Source organism: Enoplosus armatus, chromosome 12 (genome assembly GCF_043641665.1).
Source record: "Enoplosus armatus isolate fEnoArm2 chromosome 12, fEnoArm2.hap1, whole genome shotgun sequence".
In the NCBI taxonomy this organism is placed as follows: Eukaryota; Metazoa; Chordata; class Actinopteri; order Centrarchiformes; family Enoplosidae; genus Enoplosus; species Enoplosus armatus.
In genome coordinates, this window is record NC_092191.1 from 6,275,459 (window position 1) to 6,296,706 (window position 21,248).

At 40.0% G+C, this 21,248-nt stretch overlaps 1 protein-coding gene across 9 annotated transcripts in view; it reads left to right on the forward strand.

The window, feature by feature from the left end:
* Window positions 1-21,248, forward strand: part of camk2g2 (calcium/calmodulin-dependent protein kinase (CaM kinase) II gamma 2) — a 61,708-nt gene that overhangs the window by 10,372 nt on the left and 30,088 nt on the right. For all 9 annotated transcript variants that reach the window (XM_070915750.1, XM_070915748.1, XM_070915751.1 and 6 more), the window contains exons 3-5: window positions 17,507-17,566; window positions 19,980-20,034; window positions 20,562-20,627. In XM_070915750.1, the coding sequence (XP_070771851.1) occupies window positions 17,507-17,566; window positions 19,980-20,034; window positions 20,562-20,627 (181 nt within the window). The remainder of the gene's footprint in view (window positions 1-17,506; window positions 17,567-19,979; window positions 20,035-20,561; window positions 20,628-21,248) is intronic.

Here is a 21,248-nt window from a genome sequence, read left to right on the forward strand (position 1 = left end):
TTTTGAGATGGGTGCGGTAATTACACTTTACAGGAAAGTAAGTTGCAGACAGTGGAATAATGCCATTTTCTAAATAGAGAGGTTTTTATTGAGATTACTTATTGCGACAGTTGGAAGATTGAAAAGGCAATAAAGCAGAGTACACACATGGGAGAGGCATCCAGCAATAATGTGTGTGTGTGTGTGTGTGTGGGTGTGGGTGTGGGTGTGTGAGAGAGAGAGACAATGAGATCACATCATGCTGGCATTGCGCACACCTAAATGTAAAGCTAAACTTTTTCTGTTTTTACTGATTTTTACCAAAAAAAGATGCCAGTTAGAGGGGTAGATTGGTTAAGGGTGTTTTCATGGTTAACCTGTTTGATGCAGTTCAAACATACTGCGTGCGTTTGCCGTTTGGTTGGGTTAATGTGGGTTGGTGTGAAAGCTGCATTGTGGACTAAACAACCGGACCGAGACCGCCTGAAAAGAATAACTGAAAAAAGGAGGGAAGGAAGGAAGGAAGGAAAAAAGTAGGCAGGTAAGGGGGGAAGGAAGGAAGGAGTTAAGGTAGTAAGAAAGGAAATAAGGAGGTCATGAAGGAAGGAAGTAAGGTGGTAAGGAAGTAATAACTATGTGTTTGTGTGTGTGTGTGTATAAGTGTGTATACATGTGTGTCTGCGGCTCTCCGGGCTCCTCAGACATGCCGGGGGGATAATCCATTCCTGATCACACACTCACTGTCATGCTGTCAATCAAGCAGCTTGTCTCCATGGTAACCGCTAGCTTACATGCTTCCCATTCTTCACACCCGACAGCCAAGATTACACAAAGCTGGTCGGCATATTCACTGGGTGTCATGTACAATGAGTAGTAACACCGTAGTAACATCTCAAGTCCCTCAGGCCGGGGAAACCCAGTCAGAACGCCCAGCTGTCAATTAGACAAACTTTTTACTTTTTGTTTACTTTAACTTTGAGGGTTTTAATCTGACAGCAGCCATTGAAGTAAATGCGTTTAAGCTGCCACATCAGGGATTCAATTCACAGAATAATTGGGTATAATCCGTGTGGTTTGTTCAAAGCCTTTTGTGGCAGCAGATGGAGCTGATAAATGCCTCAAGTGATGTCACTTGAGTCAGCGTCGGTTGGGGCCGAAGACTACAAGTTGGAAAATGAAAAGTAACTTGAGGTGTGGAGTTAGAAAGAAGTGAAGTTACCAGACCTCAACAGCCTGTTCCTCAACTCTGCATGAGGCTAGCGGCTCAAGGCTACATTAGCTGCTACTAGCATAACACGCCCGAATCTCCAACCAAACTGTTGGTGGTCAAGTTGCATTGTGTTGACCGTGTTAAATATGTGAAGCCCTTTGAGAAGTGGGAATTTGAATTTCTTTTAGGTCTTGCACAGAGTGGAGTTTTTGAATACTTCAGCCAGTTATAGTTGCCTTAATGTTTAATTTATTGTAATGATGCCAAAGCATACTTTATTGTTATGAGATACATATTTCAAAACACTGTTGTTTCTGTCTCATTTAACTTATTTCACCACATTACTCCCGTGCTTCATGTCACTCAGTAATATCCTCTTTAAATGTGGTTCTTATCTGTCCAGGCTACTGGCCGTTCTGTCCACCACATGTCACTTTACATATCTGGTCATTTTATTGGTGTATGCTTTTGACTCTTATTTATATAAGACACAAACCAGCTGTAATATAGCTAGAACTAGGAAACCACTCTGACATCCCACTTTGGCTGTAAATGCAAAGAAAGGCAAACACACACATCATAGTGACCTCTGTAAATATTAGCTCACCTTTTGTTGTCATTATCTCCATTTACACTAAGGTTTCTTTGCCCAAGGCTGCTGTGTTCCCAAGAGGAGGATGTTTGACCAACCACACACAAACACACACCCATAGTTTATGACATGCCCTGTCAGTTATGTTTCTTTAATAGTACTTTCTCCTTAACTATTGATACCTACCTGCAGGCTCTTAGCCAAGTTAAAATAATTTGATAATCCCTGCTGAAAGCTGCTCTGAAGCTTTGTTGTATCCCAATAAATGTGCTCAGTGGAGTCGAGTGTGTGGCTACATCATTTGGTTGAAGTGTGTGCTGCTGTTGACTGGCACTCCACCAACACAGTTGGTGCGTTTGTGTCTGCTTCCAAGGTTACAATCAAAACAACCTTTCATAATAAAAGTCTTCTCACAATAATCCCATTCAGGACGTGCTGCCTTGACACACTTATGTGTTGGTGTGGGCGATGCGGGCTTTAAGATGGCTTTAGTGGAATGAAGCACAACCTCCACTTGATCAGTGGATTATAATTACAAAATGAGCTGCCACACTAACAGGGGAGTTTGATGTCAGCACTTTCTCCAGTGATCCAGAAATAGGATCATTTTAGATTTAAAAATAGTAACTTGCATATTTACATTGTACATTTAAGTTGGTATGTATTCATTTATCCAGTAGTTGCCAAAAAATGAAAATTCACTATTTATATATATTATATATGTTACTGTGTCCCATCCTTCCAGGTAGACTGTGTAAATATTTGTCAAGGTCAAAATCTTTTTATCACTTTTGCCCCGCAGGACAACCCAACGATGATTTTTAATCATGGCTACAGCTTCAACATAATCACAATACTTATCTCAATCACTGGCAAGTGGCCATTATATACTGTACTAGTAAGCAGAATAATCCATCAACCTGTGCAGCTATAAAAAAAAAGCACTCCTGTGTGAAAGTGTGAAAACACCACACACAGCTCATTGCTTACACAAAGTGTTGTAAGCCTGCACTGTGTCAATTCAAGCCCACACAACGTCTGATCCTGTGTGTTAAGGCAAACAAATGTACAACAAACGGGCAAAAGTTGCTCCACAATCTCCAAAGTAAATATCAAACATCATGGTTTGTGCTTGTAGGAATGGCAAATCCTGGTGTCTAAATGTAATCTCATAAAGACTTAACAACTATCACTGCTCAGCTGTCAGACATGATCTGCTGTCACTCTTTACACAGCTTTACTGGTTGCATTAACATTTTGTTGTACTGTGGATGTGTGTGGCTTCATGTCTTACCAAAAGGGTTGGTAGCTTCAACCCACAATGGAGGTCATTATTCCTTCTCTCAGGGAATAACCAAGAGAGGTGTGTGTGTGTGTGTGTGTGTGTGTGTGTGTGTGTGTGTGTGTGTGTGTGTTTGATCAACTCTCAGAGCTGGTCATTGTCAGGGTTGAAGCATGTCTCCCTGGAGCAGCCGCTCATCTGTGATTAGTTATCAAGAGGCGAGGATCAAGGCTGCACTCTGACGCATCAAGGCTGGGAACCCAGGCAGAGTTATTTGTGTGCTGGAGTAAAGGTGCCTGTATTTGCCTCCAGATCTATTCTTAGAACAAATTTGGTTGTCATCATCACACATTTTGTTTTTGAACAGTCCTCCAGCCAATAGCTCGTCTCCACTGCAGAGCTGAAAACGCTGCTGTCATACCTTAAATTCTCCAGTATTCAAATATGGCCACCACAAACAAATAATGGTGGGTTGTTAATAAAAAACAGTTAAAAAAACATTGAGGGGAGGTCTGTACTCTCAGTTCACATGGTAGATTAAGCATAATGTACATTTCCACAGCACTGAAAGAGTACTCCCCTGATTTAGCATCTCACTTCCATAACTTTGTCGGACTCAATGCAGCAGAACCAGAGATATCGTCTTTTTTATTCCATACATTCGTCTTCCTTGTCAGACCCTGCTGCCTACATTACCCACAATGCAACTCAACCTCTAACATTTCCGTCGGTGATTTGGGTGTGTTATGCTAGTTGTGGCTAATGTAGCCTCGAGCCTCAAACAGAGATGAGAAGTGGGCTACAGAGGTCTGGTAACTTCACGTCTTTCTAACTCCGGACCCAGAGATTTTCTTCATTTTCAAACTTGTAGTCAACTGACGCCAACAAATTTATCAGACTTCACACAGCTTCATCTGAAGCCACGAAAGGCTTTGTACAACTTTTTTCACATATAATTCAGTAGTACTCCCCAAGACTTTGATTCCTTCAGGACAACTGTTTTCATTTACCAATTATTTCCAATTGCTTTTACTTTGATCACTACAGTCTCTGAAACTCTGCACTTCCTGTAGATGTTTCACATTAAAAGCCTATTTAAGCTTAGAGCAGCAGAATAATGAGAAAGACATATCTTTATTGTTGTACTTATTGGAATTATTGCTGTGGAAATGTACGTTACACTGAATTCATCAAGACTACAGATAAACATAGATGAGTTGTATAAACAACAAACACCATCAACAGCAAATTAAAACAGAAACATATCAGAAAACATCTGTTTAGACAAAAAGATTTCTGGCATAAAAGTAATGACTATTATTTAAAGTGTAAGGAATCTTAAAATAATAGCTCAGTTTTAGTGAAGGGAATATTTTTGTAAATATTGAGCAGTTAACATCATGTAGTTCATTTAAAAATACAGCTCCACAGCATCATGACATTTTCTTAACCTAATGAACTCTGTATAGTCGCTGATTCAAACTGGCAACAGGGGTCAAGCTCAGCAGCTCAATGCTAATGCTGATCAGCTTTCAAATGTACTTAATGACATGTGACACAGTGAGCTGGCAGAGGAGTTGTGATAAATCTAATTTACCTTTAATCTCATGATGTATTTGCTCAGCCACAGTGCAGTGTAATTGAGATAGGAGGAAAAAGCAGGACTTGTACAGTAGCAATGTAAGAAACCAAAGGTGGCTGCTGTTTATATTTAGATGGGTCACTACTTTTGGGGATGCTGTGATGTCAGTGTTTTCACTTCCACTAGTGAAAGGACCGTCAAACTTTTACATGGTGGACAGCTTTGTGCTCTGATCCATTATTGTAAAACAACAGTAAAACTAAGAACATTAGTTTGGGGTCACTGGACAAAAATGATGAAATGATGATGCAGCACTAATGCTCAGGATTTTCTCAGTTCAAATTTAATGAGAAATGAAGGTTAAAAAGGGATTCTGCACAATACCAGAATATCTTTCTATAAAATATGTCTCCCTCTTCTTCATTCATGATCCCTAAATATCATTTAGGGATGATCATAAATTATATTTAGGGATTATATATTATTATATCAGTCATATATTTTATGAGTCTGGTGATCCTCTTTTCATCTAGTACTACCAAAAGGTCATAACCTCCACTTGTCCAACACTTTAGGTCACTGTATGTTACCTCTAAAAACGAATTATCATCAGCTTCAATGGTACTTCGATAACGTCCTGACATGCTAAACAGGTAGCATGTTAATGTGGAGTGGTTTGGTCGTCCAGGTTTGAAAAAGTTCATTATTTTCTGCATAGATTATGTTTGATGACATGAAAGTCACTCAATAGTGTGTGTACATAAAAACACAATGAGAGAAGTTGACTGTGACAAAGGTGTAGGGGAGACGAACACAAGCCATAGAGAGTAACAGACTTACTGTAGGTACACAGAGAGGGAAAGATGGAGGAGACTGTACAGAGAGGTTGCTGTGGCCTCACTTTTGTCTTCACTACCAGTGCTGATGTTATCGACTGTGTGTTCCCAAGAAAGGAAGCAAATAGTCAATCAGTTTGTAATGGATTAACTAGGCTATTCTACTCACATTAAGGTTTATCTGAGTGAGCATAAATTGATTAGCAGAGCTTGATTTGCTTTTTAATCTTTCATATTACTCTTAGCATGTGCAATATGTGCCCTGTTTCTTTGTGGCTTGATTCTGTGCATGAACCACAAAAGGTCTCTGAGTAAACCAGATCGCAGCAAGGTGTCGAAAAGAAGTGCACCATGACGAGTGGTAGAATTTTTTTTTTACATGACTGACGCAGGTGCAGGGTGCTCTGTATCCATCATCATGAATATAACAAACTAATTCTATACATTTTCCCCAATTTATTTCCGTTTCTTAACGGCCTGCATCTGGTCTTTAAAGTGAACATCCAGCCAATCATGTAAACTAAAATGTATTAGTATAAATTACTTATTTTACTTTACTATTATTACTTATTATGTTAGTAATTGATAATTTGATCTATAAAATGGCTAAGATAATCAAAGTATGCCTGTTGCTACCAGATCCCAGATTCATTTCATTTATTTAAAAGATATTCAGTCAATGATAAGAAACAAAGAAAGTGGGCAAATCCTAACATGAGAAAGCAAATATTTTGCATTTTATTCGATGAATTATTTCATTGATTAATTGTTTGTCAAAATTGTAATTCTCTGTTCATCATTGTTTTACTGTGGGCCAATAGCAAAGTTGTTAAACGCGTAGGTTAAATGCTGTAATCAGACTGTTAAATAAGACCTTAAATCTGAGTATTTAAAGCAATCTAGTTTTTTGTTCATGTAAACACTTTGACTGAAACAATTCCCCAAGAAGCACATCGCTCGTTGAAAGGACCTTTTCAACCTAATCACATCCACGGTCACGTTACTGTGTTAATTAGCAGCAGGTGTCAGCTGACTGGGAATTGTCTTTTTGATTGGTATTTTAAAAAAGCAATTTCAAATGACTAAGAGAGCTTCTTAAACGGCCAAATAATCTGTTCCTGGGTTTGCCGGGAAAAAGTTAGGAGCCGTCTCCAAATAATGACATATACCAAAGACAAAGAGGAAGCTAACCAACTAATGGGCCACAACTAATGGCTATTGCCATTATTCATCATTTTTTCCACTTAACAGCTTGTTATGCTGACCAACAGTCATATCATATTCATAGGGTAATATCAGCTGTTTGCGTATCGTATAACTAATATATCAGTGAATGTTTGTTGTGTAAAAGAGCTGGTAGCAGCCTTTCAGGCAAAGGTCAAGGCCACAAAAATAGCCTCATTCCACCTCAATATCTTCCTCTTACTGGTGAGTGTTACCGTTACTGCCGCCTTCTTCCCATGGTGTTAAACTCCCCCAGCTTTTGGGATCATAAAGAAGAGTCCACACCTCCTTCTGCTGTCTCCCCACAGGAGGACGTTTAAAGGAGGCGAAGCTGTAGTCATATTTGTTGTCCTGTTGGTCAGAGTGAACTTTTCTAACTGAGCGCTGTAAGAGGTCCTGGCAGGGACACACAGACTCTTTTCACAAACGCTGCGCAGCAACCTGATGTTAATGGTCTCTCCCAGCAGGTCAGCTAAAGCTTCATTTAATGGCTCAACTTAACACACCCAGTAAACCAACCACCCACACACACACACACACACACACACACACACACACACACACACACACACTGACTGAAGACAGTTCCTTTTAGCATGCAGAACGTAATGCAGAACAGAGAACATTACGCTGAAAAACAAAATGAGAGAGAGTGAAAAAGGATAAACAGTGTGTCACTACATGTTTTGGTTGGGCTGCTCTGACACCTCTCAGACCCGAACACACATGCACACAGACCACTGCGCTGTTGTTTTTCATCCTGAATTTGAGAACTGAAGGAGAAATGTGAGAACTTTGACTGAGCGAGTCCCGTTCTCGTAATCATGAGTTTAAGTTGAACCACAGCGTATTTCAAAATGTAAACATACGACTTGTGTTCAGAGCGAAATTTGAAAGTACCGGGAGCAGCCACGAGGTCAGAACGATTTAAAGTTGAATGACAGTGTTTTGTAAATGAGGCATGCATGAGAGGTTTCGCAGTGGAAATGCAGGAGCAATTTTCCACAGCTGTGCAAAGCTGTACACTGTTTATAAATGCAAAGCAAAGGTCAGGACAGCCTCATTAAAAGTAATGAAAGCTGTTTGATTGTTGCATTAGTGTTTGCTATAAACTGAAATCGTCAGGGAAAGGAGGGCAAGCAGGTTTATTAGAATCAGAATCAGAAAAACTTTATTGATCCCGGGGGGAAATTACACCTAAACATTACATTACATCTAAACTTATGTAGCCAGGTGGGAAAATACTGCAGTTCTTATTGGTGCCATGAGATAGCGCTGCCTCTTATGGACACCCCTGTGAGCCCAAAGTGGTATTAGGGATCAGCGTAGAGCGAGAGAGAGAGTGGGAAACCTGGAGGCCATCTTGCGGCGCTGAACATTTGGCTGTAAATATCCTGTAAAATGTGGCTTTTGCACGAAATATCAAGCGAAAAACATTCCCATCGGACTCAGCTGCACTTTGTTGCTAGCACGCTAAACTAAGATGGTGAACTTTATACCTACTAAACATCAGCATGTTATTATTGTCATCATGAGCATGTTATCATACTGATGTTAGCATTCATCTCAACGCACACAGTGCTGCTAGCATGGCTGCCGACTCTTGTTTCTTTATTTTCTTCTTTTCCTCCTCTTGGCTCAGTTGTGGCAGGGCACTGGTCTCTGGGGTCCAGCAGAGCAGAACTGGTGTCTGTCTCTGGCTGTCTGATTAGCATACTGCGGAGGATGGATGAAAAAAAAGTGGCTGGGGTTTGGGGTGGGGGTGGAAAAGGTGAGGGGTTATGTGGATTGGGACTGGTTATAAACAGTAGAGAATGAAAGAAGTACCAGCACACTTCTGTAGTTTAATGGTTATAGCCTTAAGTGTCATGTCATATATTTTGGGTTTCATTACCATCATTGGTGTTATCACCATTGTCTTCAGAATCCTGATATTACCGACCCCATCTTCATCATCACTGTCCTCCTCGTCTTGTTTGCATCATTACACTGTAGGCTTTGAGCAGGCGACATGAGCGTCAGCATTGGCCCACTGACACCAGACTGACCTCTGACAGCGATGGGACGTCCGACTGGAGTCGTTCGTTGATGGAGGAAACTGTGACAGGAAGGGAAAGAATCAGTGTCAGAGACTCTCCTCCACCTTTCTTGTCTCTCTGTACGCCTCCGTCTGTTAGTCCTTCTCTGTTTCTGTGTCTGTGTCTCTCGCTTTCTGTCTCTGTCTCTGTCTCTCTGCTTGGTGATGCAGGGCGGGCCAGGTCAGTGTGATTCAGGGCTGTAAGCCGGAGGAGGATTGGATCTATTTATAGTCTCGTCTGCTCTGGGCCACACTGACCCGAAGTCTCTGTCTGTTTTTCAGTTTCTGTCAGTCTGTCACTCATCTATCTCATATCACTCGGTCTTCTTTTATCCCATCTTAGCCTTAGCCGTCCAGTGTTTAACAAGCTCTACCTCACTGTAAATCTGTCTAGTAGCACTATCTTCAAGATGCTCAAACACATATTCATGTCTTGTTTCTATAAAATGGAAATCCAGTTTTCTTCCTTTTCTTGGGATGAGGTTATAAACCAGATTTCCATATTGTATGAAACAGTGATCCTGAGAAGAGATGCTGTCAATGATACATGTTTTTTTAAAATTGTGGATTAATCTAATTCTTATTTTTTGATTAATCGGTGAATTGATTTGTGTATAAAATGTCACATATTATGGCAAATGTTGATCTGAAGATACTCAGACGAATGAGTTAAAATTTGTCTGTCCAGCAGATTAAAGATTTAAATCCCAAATATAAAAAAATAAAGAGAAATGCTATTTAGAGTCTGTAACCAGGGAATCTTTAGTGACTCAATTGATAATCCAAATTGTAGTTGAGAGTTTCTGCTGAAATAATAAGTCAGTTACGTCAACAGAAAATCAACTATTGCAACTATTTTTATAATTGATGAATTGTTTGATGTATTTGTCAAGCACAAATGTCAAAGATTTGCTGGTTCTAGCTTCTACAATGTGAGGACTTTCTGCTTTCTTTTGTGATACAATTATAAACTGAATATCTTTGGCAAGCTATTAGAGGAAGTTATGATTGGCTGATAACTTTCCTTTATATGGCAGCAGCTCCTTATCCCATATCACCATCATCGAAATGTGTTAATTTTCTATTATTTAGGCAGAAAGAAATGTAGCTTTGGTCAGAAACACACTCGGTTTCATCCTGTGTGTGTGTGCGTGTGCGTGCGCGCGCAGTGAGGAAGTAAGGCTGAGAGCCAGGCTTTTAGTTGTGCTCACAGCACTGTTTTCATTGACTTCACTGGAACGTCGTTAAAGGCTTCAAATGGAATCACTAGGTTATCTAATAGCTTTGCTCGAATGAAAAAGATGTGTGCAACAACAACAACACACACACACACACACACACACACACACACACACACACACACACACACACACACACTCTCCTACCACTCAAATGCACATAGTTGCACTTAAATACAATTCACTCCTTGAAGTGTAAGCACTACTCGAAAAACAAAACAGCCTCCAACAAAAAGCAAAAGTAAAACCTCTGCCATGTGTTTCCCTTCACCTCTCAGTCTTTGGAAGCACAATGACGACAGATTTGAGAAAGCACAAAACAAAGAGTGCTATTCAGTCTGCAAGTCAACTGGACACACCAGGGTCATGTCTTTTTCAAAGTTAAAGTCCGCACAGGGAACTAAGTCAGCCTTTGAATATGTTACTCTGTAAGGAGCGATTGGGGACCATATAAATATTTGATATCCATATTTTATGCCTATATGCTGCATCATTTAGCCTACAATTTCTATTATTGTGGGAGTGTGTAGAAGTTATTATTCTTTTTCTTATTTTTAGTTTGAACCATTAGTTTTTTATTTAATCCAACATGGAGTTGGATCTAAATGTAATAAATGAAAGGAAGCCAGCCATCTTAAACTGCACAAATATAGTTACTTATATTAGATGACTGTTGTGCAGGATATGATGCATCTCAGCATCACCTGTATTGTGTTGACTTCAGTAACACGGGCAGTGTATCGTGACAGTGTTGTCGGGTTCGTTAAAAGGGTAGTTGTGAGCGAATAGCAGCTGCGCATGAGTAGCTTCATGATTAAGTTCTTTTTAAAATGGAAAAGCTGTTCTGTGTGTGCTAGTTGTGTCTAATCAGCGACTCATCATGCTAATATCCTGCTATGCTTAGGGTGCAGGTTGCCAGGTCGGCTCCAATCAGCAGATGAAGAACGGTACATGGCAAACGGGATCTTTTGTTGACTCTGCTCGGCCTCTGACAGTCCCCGAGGTGAGGGGGCTTTGACAGAGCTGCAGACTGACACGCTGATTATTGAAGACTAGCGGTGACAGTTATAATCTTAAAATCTGTCAAACCCGTGACTTGCATACTGCAAATAAATGTTTTGCTACTGCTGATGAAATTCAGTAGTGTATCTTCGCCAAGTTATAAAGTCTATATATCTAAATCTATAAAATACTTGGGTGGTCTTTTGTGGGGAAGAAACGATCTGGTTGACAGGAAGTATGATGCAACTGGAAGTCGAAGAAGAAGCCATGTGTGTTACCAGCTAAAATGCCAAATTCAGCAACAAAATCTGCAGGCAGTGCAGAGCATAAATGCCACAACAATGACCACTGTTTTTGGCTGTTAGTAGTTCAGTTAGTTGGCATTTATTGTAAAGCATTATCTGTCTCTTTCCCTGCAGATTGGAGGTTAATTGATGTACATGGGGGTGGGGGTATGGATCGTTTTTCAAACAGTGGATGTGGGTTGAAAGAAGCCATCCATCCATCCATCCACTGCTCCAGTCTGTTTATGAGATAGTAATAAGGGGAAGGCTGGACAGATAAATGAATATGATGATGTGCCGCACCATCAGTCATCACTCAATCCAATTGGGCTAAGTGCTGTGTGTTGTTCTCCTCTGTGATATCACAGCACTGTAAAAAGGGTGTGTGTGTGTGTGTGTGGGTGGGGATGGTAATGGCAGGCCATGAGTTTGACGCTTTCACTACAATCACTATTTCAAATCCTACAAAGGACTGAAGGAAAAGTTACTGAAAGTAGGAATCAGTTCTTTACCGTTGTATCCCACCACAATGATAATGTTTACTTTATAATGGTTAAAATGTGTTTACTTGGTAGTCTGAATGGGTCACTTCTCAGTTTGTGTCCAAAACATTGTTGTTTTGGTTTGGGATTTAGAGAGCGAGCCTTACACACCCTGTACCCTGTAGCCCTCATCTAGGATAAAGTCATTGTAACAGACACTTTAATGCGTTTTGTATTGTTGTTATTGGGAAATGTGTGTTTAAAAATGATTAAAAGCAGTGCGCTTTGGCAGAGGGGTGAGGGTGAGTTTATGGAGCTGCTGTAATTTACACAATGTCAAATCTACACCCAGTTTATTAGGTACGCCCAGCTAAAATTAATGCAGTCTAATACAACAGTCCTGCAATAAATCCTCCCTACATGAAGGTTATAATGTTCAGTTTGTGTTGAAACAGTTTTGGAGAGGTGCTCATTCAACTTTATGATCATTTTGAATGTAGTTTGTGGTGCGTTGTACAGAGAGTCTGTTATTTTGCCTACCCTCATTGTTATAAATGGAGTGGACAATGAAAGAAACTAGTAACTAGTTTGGTCTTCAATTTCCCTGCATTATTTATTGTTTTGTTGTCAGCCAGTTAACCGCAGCCTTGGTAGTTTGTTTTCCTGTGGTTTTGTTGAGTTTTCTTTGTTCGAACTCAGCCTTGAACACCTTTTAATGGTGGATAGATTCATTCTCCTAATGCACTATATTGGGGAATTGTTTAGGTTTGATGATCACCCTGCCCTGTGTGCTGATTTCATAGAAGAATGCTATATTTTTGTATAATAAAGACTGCTGTTTTTAAACAGTGTGTCCTGATTGTGCTTAACTTTTAAATGTGTTTGGAAGCTGCTTCCTGTGGCTACCTGGCTGCGGCGCTACATTTTCGTATGGGATTGAACACTGAGACACATTGGTTCTGTGCCTCAGTTCCAATAACTCCCTGTTGGTTGTGTTGGTTCTATAAAGAGCCTGCAGTTACCTTCTATATTTGACACAGATCAGCTTCTGTTAAGCTGCAGTCAGTTTCTCTTGTTTCTATTCTTTTCTATACAATTTGTCCTTTTGAAGCCTGTACTTATTCTCTCATCTTTCTATTGAAACTCCTCAGTCAGTTTCTAGTGTTTCTAAGCAGCCAGCTGCCAAGAATGTCTGCCATCACAAGCATAATAAAGCCGTCATCTCAGGCCAGCATTGAAAAATAGTCCTATTTTTGCAGGCTGATCCGACTTCTAAGAATACAAGCAGCTAAAATAGCCCATTATGGCTCTGAGAAGAAGGTTGTGGAATGTCTGCAGAATGCTTTGATTTCTCATCCTCTGAACACACCGGTCAGATTAAAGCTTGTGTGTGTGTGTGTGTGTGTGTGAGGTCTAAACCAAAGCATGGATGTTGAACTGAACAGGATAGCATGTACACGTCTGCATACAGAGACATGCAGGCTAAAAGCTGCAGCTGATTGGCTTAGCCCTGTGGGTCAGAGGTTTGCGGTCAAACTTGGTGTGTAGTGTTTTAATCCCTCCCTGTGTTTTCCTGCAGGAGCTTCTTGGTGGTAAAGACAATGGATTTGATAGGAAATCAATGCACAAACCTTTTAAGAGGTGACTTTACATCCACAGGTCCCACCATTTTAAATCTGTGTTTTATCCAGTTGGATGAGTTATTCTCGTCACACTCGTTCACAGGAAGCACGGGAAGAGTTGAGGGATATACAAAGCATCTAGAAAAACAAAAAACTTATACACATGTATAAGTGTTTATAAGAAAGGTTAATCTGGCCACCTTTTGCTCAAGGCTTTGGGACCACATTCAAGTCACATTTAATTAACATTACGGCCACGCATCGTGCGTGAGCAGCGCATGACGGCTACCTTACTGAACTGCTGCGTCTCGCAGGCGTCTGGTGTCCACACAGACAGCACTGCTGCTGCCAGCCCTGTCTTTCTACATTGACTTTGCCTTTGACGATGGTCATCAATAATATCATGTTTCATATCATTTCATTATAAATTTAATCATCATTTACTTTAGACAGAAAAAGGTTAAGATGTGTGTACTCAGTTGTGTTGAGCAAGCGTTTTCATGTCTGTGCCGTTAGGACTGCGGCTAAAATTATTATCCAAATTCAGTTTACAGTGATAGAAAACAGAGAAAAGCAGCAAATTGTCACATTTTAGAAGCTGGAAACAACAAATGTTTGTCATTTTTGCTCTATAAACAACATAAACGCTTAATTATCGGAATTCTTACAGATTTTTTTTTTTTGATTAACATATCAATTAATTGACTAATCATTTCAGAACTAATTGACATCTTCCTGTCCCCTACTCCTCTCTTATTGCCCGAGTCTCTCATAGCTACTAAAAACTAAAAACGTAGCAGTTCGGAAGCAGCAGATTGAGATTTATGATAAATATTGAGGTTTGTTGAATACTTGTAAATGATTAGTTTTAAATGCTTTCTATACACACAAGACCACAAATGACATATTTAGATGGTAGTCATGGAATTGTTTTTCCAGTCCCTCGAAAGGCCCCTCAGTGTTTGCTGTGAAGGAAGGAACTATTTCACTTTTCCTGTCAGTGTTTTTCCAGCCAGTTGTGGGATTTTGAAGCTGAAGCCTTCTCTGGCCTCTGGGGTACCTCCACCCTGTTAGCTGGGCTCATTGATTACATACTTAACTTCCTCAAAGTGTGGAATTTCTGGTTTTGACCATAACTGCTGCCACAGTTGTCAAACAGAGTTTACTCACTGAACACCTCCACATGATTAATGGCTTTGCCACCAAAACTGCTGTTGATTAGAGTATTATGTCTTGACTTGGCCATTTGCATTAAAGTTTGTGCTCACACTTTATTTGGCTAACTCTCCTAATAACAACCATTACTTAAGTCTGATGACTCATCGGGGTTGAACTTGGTCATCATACATATTTTCTCCTGACAAGTTTTAACAAGACTCTCTTCTTCTCTTCATTTAGCTACATCTCATCAAAAAGTCTTCCAAATAAAATGCAAATCTTTGCTTGTTTCCATCAGCTACTGCTATGAGAATATGTTCAAGGACAAGATTAGATTATTACTCAAGCGCCAGTAGCTCTGGCATTTCATTCATTTTGACACACTGTGGCATTGCATTCATTGCTGCTTTCAATCTTAGATGGCATTTGTGTTATTTTAACAATTTAATTACCTGTGGTGTTTTAATCAGTTGTTGACATGCAACAAGGGTTACTGTCACTGTGCAGTTATGTTGCAGGACGTGCATCCAAGACAAAGGATATATTTTTTACTTTTTGGGCTTTGTTGTCTCCTAGACCACTGTCAATAAGATCAGTATCATGGCCAATGTAACAACTTTTCCAACTTCTGCCAACCCCAGAAACATTTTGTGACATTAAGGTTTTATTAATGCAAATTGAAAATGTGCATAAAAGCAGGTAGATGGAAATTTAACTATGTCCATGAATGTTATTATGTAGCTACTGCTCTGGACTGCATTTGTGCACTCGTGATCTCTGTACATGCAGATGTGTTTGTGCTTTAAATGTGTTTTATGGTGAATGTGAGTGTATGCTACAGTAAGTAGAAATGTGTTTTAGAGATGAAACAATTAATTAATTGGTAACAGTTTTTTTATCATTGTTTCATTTGGACAGACAGACGGTCATCTAGCCAGAATTGAACCAGGAACATTTTGGATTTGGACAAAACAAGCAGTTTGAATATGTCAACTTTCAGGAAGTGTTCCAATATATTCTGACATTTTATAGATCAAATGATTAATTGATTAAAGGAGAAATTGGCAGATTACAATATATTTAAAATGATCTCTTGTCACAGCACTGGTGATTTTCTAGGCACCGTGATGACACTGCCCAAAGCCTTGGATAGGACAGGGGATTAGAGATGTCCAGTGTCTCTCCCTCTCTGGCATGCACGCAAACCAAAAAAAAACAAAAACAAACACGGGCGTACCTCATTCACATGTAAGCAGCCCATCTGTCCCCTGAGACCAGCAGCTGGTGGGTGGCAGGAGAGTCCAGTATGAACTTGACCTCTGACACCTCGCAGCAGGTTGTCCACTGTATCTATCTACTGTATCTGTCCTACAACCAATCTGTCCTAAACATTCAATTCAATTCAATTCAATTCAATTCAATTCAATTTTATTTATATAGCGCCAAATCACAACAAAGTCATCTCATGACACTTTACAAAATAGAGCAGGTCTAGACCGACTCTTTATAATGTTATTACAGAGACCCAACAGTTCCCACCATGAGCAAGCACTTTGGCGACAGTGGCAAGGAAAAACTTCCTTTTAAGAGGCAGAAACCTTGAGCAGAACCAGACTCTAGGTGGGCGGTCATCTGCTTTGACCGGTTGGGTTTTAGGGAGAGAGAGAGAGAGAGAGAGAGAGAGAGAGAGAGACAGACAGACAGAGACAGAGAGATAGACATAGAGACACAGATAGACAGACAGACAGACAGACAGATAGGTAGGCAAAGATGTATGGCAGCACTAACAGTAGAAATAGCTGTAATATTAGCTGAGATTAATAATAGGAGCTTTAATAGTGACAGAACTACGACTAAACATAATAACGGTAGTGATGGGAGTCAGGCAGGCCCATGGCAGCAGCAGCACCCAGGCGTACCAGGACCACGATCCACAGCGACCTACGAGTCGACAAAGCACAAAGGAACTCCGGGGAAGAAATAAAGTTAGTAACATGCATTGGACTGTGATGAATGTGCAAAGATGAAGAGGGAGAGGAGGAAAGCTCAGTGCATCATGGGAAGTCCCCCGGCAGTGTAGGCCTATAGCATGCAGCTGCACACACACAAACATGGACATCCTCCCCTCTCCATTAGAATCATTAACTGGACACTGATTATATTAAGGCCGGACCCACAAGACTAATTTCACTAAGTGCAAAAAGCTTGTGTTAGAGGTTGTGTGTGTGTGTGTATACAGTATATAGCTGTCTGTCTGTCCAGCTCATGTTAGTTGACAGCCACTGTTTTGGCCTCTTAGCTTGTCTGGCTTGCTGTGCGTCTTTACCTTTTTTTTGACATCCTGTCGCTGCTGAAACAATTCTGCTGTCCCCTCGAGTTCAAATCGATTTGATGTCGGTCGCAAAATGGCAGATTTAGGAGAAAGCTATTGTTCTGAGTGGAGTAGGAGGAGATTGGAGAGAAAAGGGAATTTTATGTGTGTGTTTATGGGCTAAGAAAATGTTTAATCGCTTCACATAGTCGCAAGTGACGGCGTTTCTGAAATGTTTCCAAACACGATATCAAGTTTTAATGGCTGCAAAAACCTTTGCTTTAGAAAAACTAAACAAATTATTTATTATTCATTAGCACTACATCTGTTAAAAAAAGTTATGTAGAAGAGACCAAAATGCTATGTTGCAAAATTGCTATTGAACAACATGAACTGCAGTCAGATTTAATGAATGTCATGCAGCCTTGTTGTATACTTGTACTTTTGTGTTGGTTTTGTGTTGTTCTGTGTCCACTCACTTAGTGGGTTTCCAAGAAATTATTTTTTTGGGGTATTTAGTTCTCTGTAGCTCAAATGTTGAACAAAAACAGACTATCTTAATAGCTTCTCCTCCTGGTAATGACACTGTGTCCTTACTGTTTCCTCTCTGCTCTTTTCTCTCCTCAGATCACCAGAAACTGGAGCGGGAGGCAAGAATCTGTCGTCTGCTGAAACATCCAAACATAGGTGAGTCATTTATGAGAGCCGACAGACTAATGGATTAGTGGAACAGCTTTGTTAATTCAGAACATCGACAAAAGATGTTAGGAAGTAAGAATTCACAGTCACTGCCACAGATTTCAGTCAGACAGACGACTCAGAGATCAGTGTAGATCCATTAAGTCAGTACCATCGTGTAGTCACATTAACTCCTTGTGTTTTGTTGAGATTGGCTTTACTTCCTTATTATTTGGAGTCCCACAGACTACATCGCTGTATGACCTTTTAAAATCCAATATGTAGAAGAGTATTGAAGTGATAACTCTTCCTTTTGCCACAAACTGGGCTTGAACATTTGATGAAGTTGACATTACTTGTGTTGGTTCCTCTCATGAACAAACTGTTGTAAATCTCCAATAACATAAATCCTAACAGACTGATCTGTGACCTGGGAGGTTTAGTGCTGCATCAGAAGTTCAGTCAACACCAATCACAGATATAAAGCACAGGGATATTCATTGTATTTAACCATGTTGTACACCTGTGGACTGTAAAACAGAAGCAATGCGTAATTTCCTGTATCACTGAGAGGTTAAAGAAAGCCTGGAGTCTCCAGGACACCAAACAGAAAATAAAGGGGGAGAGACATGAGGCAAAGATACTGCGTGAGGTGAAAGGGAGAGTTGTGAAAACAACACGGTCAGCAGTTACAGTAGTAGCTGAATGACACACATCTCATTGAGGCAGTTAAGGTGCTTTAAAAACATTAGCGCCTGATTGCTACAGTTTGCGTAAAAAAATCTCACTCCTTTTCAAAAAGTCTAATCTGAACACACACATATTTTTAGATTCAGCATGACTTACACTTTCCGAGGATATCTTAGATGTCCATCGCGAATAAAGAAATCATAGAAAAGTAGACGCTATTTATAACTCCAGAACTTGCCTGAGAATCATCACGTTTTTAAGTTTTCTTCAGCATCAAATTGATCCAGTGAGAGTTGGCCGTACGTCCATGGGTACATTACATACAGGAACTGTTAATAGCTAATTCGGCTTACTTTTTTACGGTACCAGTGTGCCAAAATGTAACAAATACAGGCAGTTGTCAGATAAACACAAGTCTGTAAATGTCTGTGAACGTAAATCTGAGATTAGTTTGAGTCTCAAATATATTTGGTATTCTAAATTATAATGTATAACGTGAGTTTCATCACATCTTTTACTACTGAAGTGTGTGTGGGGCATGCAGTGACTGAGGATATCTGTGTGTGTGTGTGTGTGTATATGTGTGTGTTAAACCCAGACAGTAGGAAATGGTCCCTTGATAAAGGGAGAAAGGAAGGAAATGGCAAAGTATCTTTGTGGCAGAACTGCCAAGTGTCTTATCACACAGTATGTCGCCCAGTGCAGGCTATACAGACAGACACACACACACACACACACACACACACACACACACACACGTAGATAATGATAACAGCATAATAGGTATGATTTCTTTGGTCTCTCTTTCTTCTTCGTCCCACCTGATTCCTGCCTCTTCATCGTCCTATTCTTCCATTCTTTTCCTCCCTCAGCTGCTCTTTTCTTATCCCGCTCTCTAGGGGACAGCTTCTCAAGTTTTCTTTTCTTTAAATGTAAGTCGTCTGATGCAAGAAGAGGGTAATATACAACATTTTTAGGCCCACTTTCAGCACCTTCACCCGCCTTGACACAAGCAGGCTTTTTGATCTACCTGTGAACACCCAGTTAGAAGGTCATTTTATTTCAAAACTGTGTTGGACTCGAGAGCTGTTGGTTAAAGAAAGCTATGGGTTAAAGTTGTCTCCACTCCACCTAAGTGAGTAAAACCTCTCACGCCTCTATGTACTGTGATGTTTCCTGCCTGCATTTGTGCTTCTTAAACAGAGAGAAAATCTAAAAGGAAATTACCAGTATCACACCAATTATGAATGATTAAAATATGGCAACCATTCTGTCAACTTCTGTCATCCAAAAGCTGACTCATAGTTGCCAACAAGCCAGGTGGCTTCAGAAACCTACTGCGGCGCCCTGGACTGGATCATTTCAGATAGGACGGGAAAAACGGTGCTACTGGAAACCTCGTATCCTCTGATTTGTCTTAAGTTTGTTTAACTGGCCAGTGATCAATGATTAGTATTAATGTGGATGCATTAATCATGTGCCACATCAATGATAAGTAATCATTAAAAGCTTAAAAAATACAAAATGTAGGTTTTTCCTCAATTGAAGCTAAATTTAAACAGTTGACAAATGCTATTTTGCAGCACATCACAAGTACTTGTTACTGAAAAAAGTAATCACATTATTTAGAAGAGTTACTGCCCCCCCACACACTCACATAGAGGTGATGGTTCATAGAGTTTCCATATAGAAGATCATTTACATCATCTAATTGAAGTCTTTCTCTCTCTAGTACGACTCCATGACAGCATCTCAGAGGAAGGCTTCCATTACCTTGTCTTTGACCTGTAAGTAAATCACATTAACACACACACACACACACACAGGTCACAGGTTCAGGCTGGAGTATTGCTCCAGGATGAAGTTGTTTTTATTTTCCATGACTGATCATTCACAGCAGTACAGTACATCAGTTTATTCCACTGAGCTGTCAAGATGGAAAGCGTCAGTCTACACTCAAAATAAGCCCTATTTTAATACTAAGTAATAGAGTTTGTGGCTGCAACTTCACTGCAGTCATTTGTTACCTGTTTTTCGCATATGTAATGTAAACGTAAACCAGACATGCAAGTCGGTCTTGTTGAGGCTTGTATTATCAGCAACCAGTCAAGTGGCCTCTTACAGCGTCAGTTAGAGCACATGTTGCACATTAACAGAGAACATGTTGGGTCTATGAGGACGTCTCACCATTAGCATCAACATAAATCAATATGCTTCCTCAAAGACCTTCAGCTGTACCACCTGTGATCATATTTGTCAGTTTGACAGAAAAGACAAATAACCAGGTCTCTATGTTGTGTGTGTCTGTCTGCAGAGTCACTGGAGGAGAGCTGTTTGAGGACATTGTTGCTAGAGAGTATTACAGCGAAGCAGATGCCAGGTACAGTATGTCATCATGCTAACGTGTGAACATGTTATGCGTTACTAGGCAAGGCCGCCAAAGTAAAACTTCAGGCTGCCAAAGCAGTAAAGTTGGATTATGAAAGTACAAATTGTTTTGCCTTTCGAATCTGTGTTAATGTACTTTGTGCTTTAGTAGCAGAAGCAATACTTCAGAGATTCAGTACACAGTATACACTTTATTTTTGACCAAGTGTCTCAAAGCTTTTAAATTTAATCCCGTTAATAAATCATGACAAAGCTGCCCTAAGATTTTAAACCTTATTTTGTGCCTGTTAACAGAAGTTGCACTTTTTTTGCACTGCAGCACATTTCTTGCCTGGATTGTGCAGACTAAACTTTATGTAACGCTTCAGCAGATTTTGGTCAGTCACGTGGCTGTTAGTTTATTGACTTAAACATCACAATTATATAATTTATATATGAAATTCTGCCAACACATTAATGAAATAAAATTACCCCAAAACAAAGTCATGTATCATCAGCATAAACAATGAACTAAGATCAGTTGAGTTATGGTCAGATTTTACTCAGATCTCATGAGTCGTGAGGACATAATGATACATGTCTTTTATTCTTTATGCCAGCACCAGTGCAAACG